General features: G+C 43.6%; 1 protein-coding gene across 1 annotated transcript; it reads right to left on the bottom strand.

The window, feature by feature from the left end:
- Positions 1-1,400: 1,400 nt before the first annotated feature.
- LOC121869362 (extensin-like) lies at positions 1,401-6,021 on the bottom strand. Its single transcript, XM_042370698.1, has 2 exons — positions 5,970-6,021; positions 1,401-1,930 (listed from the first exon to the last, which is right to left on the bottom strand). The coding sequence occupies exons 1-2, from the start codon at positions 6,019-6,021 to the stop codon at positions 1,401-1,403; spliced, it is 582 nt and encodes a 193-aa protein (XP_042226632.1).
- Positions 6,022-7,251: the final 1,230 nt, after the last annotated feature.

Genomic DNA, 7,251 nt, shown 5'->3' with positions numbered 1-7,251 from the left:
TGGGGAGCAGTAAGACCCAGCCCGACACAGATAATTGGTGCTGTTGGAGGTATTATTTGTATCGAGTAGCCAAAAGATCAAGGCTGTATCGTGTTGATGGTACTGTACAGATCAGCTCCTGATTGGGTTATGGTGTAGTTTAAGAATGTGAGTCACCTGTGAGTCACTACCTTACCTTAATTAAAGCTCTAGGCAGGTTTTAAAGAAGTTAAGTTATAGATAAACTGTTACCTGTCACTCATTATCTTTACTTAGCTTCTAATCCCCTTAAATGAGGATATGACAGCGTATTGAATATTATAAGATACGATACAATACGATGACCCAGAACGCCATGAAACTACCGTAGGTATAGATGTGTTGTCATAGCCACGTAAGAACTACAAATGGCACGACTATTAGAGAATTTGGCCCCGGATGAGAGAGACGAGGAGAGTAATATAAAGTAAACGAGGAAACTGGATCACAATATCTTCTAAATTTATCCTCAAATTTGACAGGAAATGAAAGAAAGAGACAAAATAGGAAAGGAAAGTCGAATAAAAAGTTTAATCGTATCACTGAACGTAGGACGTCCCTGAAGGCTGATTGGTGGTCTGGGATTGGTTACCTGGGGCTGCCCGCTCTTGTTTTGATTGGTCCAGAAGATTAAGGTGATCGATAACTTGTTTAACAACTAATGAGGAAAGCTGTTAATTCCTCTTCTTAATATTGGGAATAATTAACAACTTTCATATTGGTTTGAGGGATATTAATTGAGTGTGTGTGTGTGTGTGTGTGTGTGTGTGTGTGTGTGTGTGTGTGTGTGTGTGTGTGTGTGTGTGTATGTGTGTGGGTTCTACTACTGCTTCAGCATTTCTCATCATCTACTGTTCTTTCTGCTGACAATTTTGCCGTGACTCTCTCTCTACGAGGTTTGTTAAGTAATTACTAGTTATAAGACTCATTTATAACTTAAGACACCAAACGGAAATTACTTTACCTGAACTGGATCACCTGAAGATTAGACACCCCAGATTATTTGACCTGGTGAGTAAACACCTAAGGGGTTAGGTTGGGTTAGGTTAGGTTAGATTAAATTAAATTAAGCTTGGTTAGAGTAAGCTAGGTTAGATTATGTTAGGTTAGATTATAATTAAGTTAGGTTAGGTTAGGTTAGATTAAATTAAATTAAGCTTGGTTAGATTAAGCTAGGTTAGATCATGTTAGGTTAGATTATAATTAAGTTAGGTTAGGTTAGATTAGATTAGGCTAGTTAAGTCAAGTTAAAGTATATTAGCTTGATCCTTGTGTTGTGAGGAAAAAGGAGTTGGTGAGGATGAAATTCATACGAGGAGTCTTTAAGACGTGGATGAACCTCAAGGGCGTGGGTGAGTCTTGAGGGGCCCTGGGTGTGAACCTTAAGGGGCGTGGGTGAGTCTTGAGGGGCCCTGGGTGTGAACCTCAAGGGGCGTGGGTGAGTCTTGAGGGGCCCTGGGTGTGAACCTTAAGGCGTGGGTGAGTCTTGAGGGGCCCTGGGTGTGAACCTGGGGCGTGGGTGAGTCTTGAGGGGCCCTGGGTGTGAACCTTAAGGGCGTGGGTGAGTCTTGAGGGGCCCTGGGTGTGAACCTTAGGGCGTGGGTGAGTCTTGAGGGCCCTGGGTGTGGGTGGCGTGGGTGAGTCTTGAGGGGCCCTGGGTGTGAACCTAAGGGCGTGGGTGAGTCTTGAGGGGCCCTGGGTGTGAAGGGCAAGGTGTGAATGAACCTGAAGAGGGAAGTGTGAACCTTAAGAGGCGTGGGTGAGTCTTGAGGGGCCCTTGTGGTCCCTGGGTGTGAACCGGGTCTTGGGGTGGGAGTCTTGAGGGCCCTGGGTGTGAACCTCAAGGGCGTGGGTGAGTCTTGAGGGGCCCTGGGTGTGAACCTCAAGGGGCGTGGGTGAGTCTTGAGGGGCCCTGGGTGTGAACCTTAAGGGCGTGGGTGAGTATTCTAAATGAGTCTTAGGGACGTGGGTGAGTCATGTAGATGAGTCTTAAGGGGCGTGGGTGAGTCTTCTAGATGAGTCTTAAGGGGCGTGGGTGAGCCTTAAGGAACGTGGGTGGGTCGTCAACCTTGCAGCGTCACTCCACTTCAATTTCGTGTGTTGGTCTTGCCCAAGTTAGCCATCATCGACCGTCGTTGCCTCATCTTGGTGGGGTCTTACGGGATCCAATTTAGTCTTCGGTCTACAGTCCTCCTCGTATACGTAGAGATTAAAAGCCTGATGTCATTATTTTTTTCTTAACTGGTGATCGTGTTGAGCAAACCGGTGGAAGAAACGAAAAAAAAAGCGAAATAAAATATCTCTTATCTGCTAAATATAGACAATATTCCAGAGTTGGAGGAGAGTGAGGGCCACTTATATTGTGTCAACACGGGGAAGAATCAGACCCCTACCTACCACCCAACCCACCTATACCTCTCTCCCCCTCTCCCCCTCTCTCTCTCTCTCCACCTCTCCTTCTCCCCTCCTTGTGTGGGTAAGGCTAGACTCAGGGGGACACAAAAGAGATCAGAGAGAAATCGATTTATTCCTTACGTGTTGTATAGATGGATATTTTTTTTTTGTTCTTTGTAGCGCACTTCACTCCTTCCAAACAGTAAACATTACCTCCGCTCGGACAGTAAACATTACCTCCGCTCGGACAGTAAACATTACCTCCGCTCGGACAGTAAACATTACCTCCGCTCGGACAGTAAACATTACCTCCGCTCGGTCGATTTAGAGACTCTGCCACCCTATGATCTTAATAGTGGAACCTTACGTAAAAAAAAAATAATAATAATAAATACTAAAATTGTTATCTGTAAGACACGATGCGTAACTATAGCAGAGACTGAAGAATGGTACGTGAAAATAATCTATCTATAAGCGGGATGTTATGTCTCTAGATGGGCTATTACTTAATACATGTTTTCTTTTCTTAAGGAGTGCACATCTCTCTCTCTCTCTCTATCGTCCCTCCCCACTATCTATCTATCTATCTATCTATCTATCTATCTATCTATCTATCTTCCTCCTCTCTCTCTCTCTCTACACTCAAGGTCCAGGGCTTCGATTCTCAAGGGTTCGTCTGCAGATGATTTGCTCACTAAATGGGAATGAGAGAATAATGCATTTAATTATCTCACTTAAACTCCTCTTCCAGCCTCCTCCTCCTCCTCCTCCTCTTCTTCTTCTTCTCTCCCAGCCTCCTCCTCCTCCCCCTCTCTCAGCCTCCCAGCCTGCTCCTTCCCTTCTCTCCCAAACTCCTCTCCCTCTACCAGCCTCCTTCCCTTCTCTCCCTCCCTCCCTCCTTCCCTTTCTCCCTCCCTCCTCCTCCCTCCCCTCTTCCTCCTTTTTCCTTCCTCAGCCTCCTCCCCCTCTCCCTGCCTCCTCTTTCCCCTCTCCCAGCCCCTTTCCTTCACTCTCAACCTCCTCCAATTTTTCCTTCCCATCCTCTTTCTCTTCCCTTATCTCCCAGTTTCCTTCTTCCCTTCTCCCAGCACCTATCACCTGTTTCTCTCCCACGTGTCTCGCTGACCCATCCACCAGCATCATCAGTCTTCTCCAGGGTCTGTATTTTCAACGTATCGTAACATAGATAGATACAGTAGATAGATAAATACATACATGCATACATAATAATAATAATGGTTGCTCCTCGTGTAATGAGGATGGCCGGCCCAAGGGTCACCTAGGCGTGAATTTGTTTAAGATGTAGAAGCTGTCGCCAACATAACAACCACGCATACATACATACATACATACGTACATACATACATACATACATACATACATACATACATACATAAATAAATATATACATACAACAACTTCAATAAATCGTATGCAAGAGATGAAGGAACACCCCAAACTTATCGATTTAAATAACATCAAAGTCATACATAAACTTCTACCTTAACCAGACACCTTTAACTTAGCACTAGTTAGGGGGTTTAAATAAACAACAGAATCTATGTTAAGTTTGTCCTCATAACTGAAGTAAAGTGAATGTGTCTAGTCAAGGTAGAATCTCTGGGTGATTTGGCCGACATTTTGGAAAGGGTTATTTGTGTTTTAGTGTTAGTATGGGAATCGGTCTTACGTGTCCAGTTACGATATATTTTTTTACCTTACGAACTTTTTGAGAATTGGAGACCCTGATATCCCTAAGGTTCTCACTTACTGTTGGTATCTAATGTAGAATGCGGGAGTCATTCTATTTCTTTCTTTCTTTCTTTCTTTCTCAATTTAGTTGTTTCTTTTCGTATATCGCTTTCTTTCTCTATTTCTCTCTGTCTTCTTTCTCGCTCTCTCTCTCACACACGCACACACACACACACACATACACACACACACACACACACACACACACATACACACACGCACACATAAATAATAATGGTTGCCCCTCGTGTAATGAGGATGGCCGGCCCAAGGGCCACCTACGCGTGAATTTGTTTAAGGTGTAGAAGCTGTCGCCAACATAACAACCACACCTCGAGTTAACCAGTTGCATGACCCCGTGTCAAGGAATAGTCCGAGAAGACTGGACAACTCGTCAATTGCACTGTCTAACTATTACCCCGGAATACGATCCGCAAATCAATTAACATACAGGTTCCCAATTACTGACAGAGGCAAATGGCGTAAAGAAACTTGCCCATAGTTTCACCCTGCCCGGGGATCGAACTCGGTCCTCTCGCTTGCGAAGCGAAAATGCTGACCATTACACCACACACACACACACACACGCGTAGCGTTGTACGTGCCTAGGAATTAATGGATATCAGTTCCCCCCTCAGTCAACACATTTACACTACCCTCGTGCACACCTTCTTGATGACCGGATTATTGCTGTGTATTGTCAGTGAGAGAGAGAGAGAGAGAGATGGTAGACTGTGTTAGAATACAAAATTAACGCCCCTGCTCTCTCTCTCTCTCTCTCTCTCTCTCTCTCAGTGCTAACAGAAGGAGAATAGAATATAAAGGAAGAGGTCGGGAACTCCGGCAAATAAAGAAGAGCAGGACTCTCAACCCCCCCCCCCCCCCCGGTGGAGGTTCATTGTGTGTGACAAAGGACAACCAGACCTCCCTCCTGGTGTCCTGTTGGTGCGTCCTGCGAGTGTCCTAGTTGCTGTTCTCTCCTGTTCCATTGAATGTCCTAGTTGTTGTCCTGTTCTATTGAGTTGTCCTTCCCAGTTGGTGTGTGTCCTGTTGATGTGTCCATTGAGTGAGTGTCGTAGTTGGTGTCGTGTTGATCGTCTTAGTTGACATGTGTTACAGTGAGGTCCACCCACGATACGTTTATGAAAGATACGCCAGACGGAGTTTACTTTGAAAACAGTGACAACATGAGCGATCAAGAGCGCCTGTTGTTTCTCCATACTGCGCCAGACGTATTTTTGACTGTCTTCTTCAAGCGTTGGCGATCATTTCTGGCACTGGTATTACGTATGAATTGTAGGATTCAGTTAGTAACTGAAATTACTTGAAAGTAATAATAAGAGCAGAGGAATTCAGAGTGTTAGGTTTGGTTAGGATGGCTTTGGTTAGGTTAGGTTAAGTTAAGTTAGGTAGAGTTTGGTTAGGTTTGGTTTAGTTTGCTTTGGTTAGATTAAGTTAGAATTTGAAGGATTCCGAGCCTTTAACAGGTCCTTGGCAGGGGAGGAAGGGAGTGTCATAGTCTCTTACATGTAATAATTGGAATGTTAAGAGGGTGTAAGCGTTAGTGGGGTCGACACATCAGTGACAACATTAGCAGTGTTTAATAGATGGTAGGGAGGAAGACGAGGGTAGTAGTAGTCTGTTGAGTGACTGTAATTAGTTGTTAAAGTGTGACAAGCCTCAGGTGGTCATGAGAGGCTTATAAACATGAGCGAGAGTCTCTTGAGTTGAGACATTTTGAGTACCTCATCGACGTAACTCGTTAAAGCCGAGGGAGGAAAGCTGGTACTCCTTCACCCACTCACTGTCAGTATTCTGTCTCTTTTGTTTCTTAAGGGGTTCATGGTCAGTGATCATTATCTGGATGTGAGTCGTTATCTGGCTACTGAGGAATATTGGGTCAGCATATAGTGTTCTCCTGAAGATTTATTTTATTATTATTATTTTTTTTTTTTTTTGAGAAGATGACGTGAGGGAGCTGAAGGGTTTGACTGGAGGAAGGAAGAGGGCGTCCCTACTTTCTGCTACCTCAAGTACTTTACCTCTGTCTATACGTAGAACAATGATGCCATATCAGTATGTGTCTGGTGTCGTCTGGGATGTGTGTGGGTCTCTGTCTGTATACCTGCTTGTCTCTCTGTCTATCCACATGAATGATGTGAGTTGGATAAGTATTCTGTCCTCAATCCAATGTTGGTGAAGCTTAGTGGGACTGTTGTTGACGTAAGAACTCACTTAGGTTGTGCCTGGACGGTCGCTGACTGTATGGTATTTCTAGAATGTATTAAAAATGCCACGGTGACGGTGAGACGCACACACAAACAATTTATTCATAATACTTGCTCAGACACACAGAGAAGCAATTTCCTACAACTGACCCAAATTTATCATCAAATCATTCACCTAAAATGACTTAAACTGGATGTACTTACAAGATATAAAGTCGTACAGTTCTACACAATAATGTGGCTACACTAGCTAACGAGGTTTATGGTGCAACGCCTTTATTAACTCCCCTTCGAGGAGCCTGAATCCTCCACACTCTTGAAGACACGAGCAATATATTGATTTTTTTCTTCCCCGCAAGCGAGCAACAGAAAATTTTGGTTCTTACGGCAGAGTCTCGGTTCAGTGTCCGCGGCAGTTGATCCTTTATTTTTGTGTCTTGGCTAAATCTGAGTCAGTTATGTGCGTTTTTACATATACGAGTCTTTGAGAACTCAGACCCAACGACACACTCTGCTGGTCCCTGATTCTCATATACAGTATACTGTGTAGGTTCTTACGTCGAGTCTTCTCTTCAGGAGTGCGGACGGTTGTGATTGCTTCACTTGAGTTTTGACACAACTCTCTTCCTTCCCAAAGTTGGTATTGAAATGAAATTGGGATTGAAACAGATTATTTAGCCAGATGGTTACAGATACAAAGTGAAGGGCAACAACATTACTGACATGGCTGAAGTTACATAAATAAATACAATATATACGATAATAATTACAATAATAATAATAATATTAATAATAATAATAATAATAATAATAAAAATAATAATAAAATGTTTCCAAAATAGGATACGTATACAATTTT

The sequence above is a fragment of the Homarus americanus genome, unplaced genomic scaffold (assembly GCF_018991925.1).
Source record: "Homarus americanus isolate GMGI-L3 unplaced genomic scaffold, GMGI_Hamer_2.0 scaffold36734, whole genome shotgun sequence".
Lineage (NCBI taxonomy): Eukaryota > Metazoa > Arthropoda > Malacostraca > Decapoda > Nephropidae > Homarus > Homarus americanus.
The sequence above is the reverse complement of the archived record's forward strand: the minus strand, read 5'-3'. Positions and strand labels throughout refer to the sequence as shown.

Bases quoted from the DNA above. Each gene is read 5' to 3' on its own strand.
- LOC121869362 (XM_042370698.1), bottom strand. From the start codon at position 6,021: ATGATCACTGACCATGAACCCCTTAAGAAACAAAAGAGACAGAATACT. The intron at 1,931-5,969 runs GTGAGTGGGTGA...GTTCACACCCAG, and splicing joins AAAGAGACAGAATACTGACA to GGCCCCTCAAGACTCACCCA.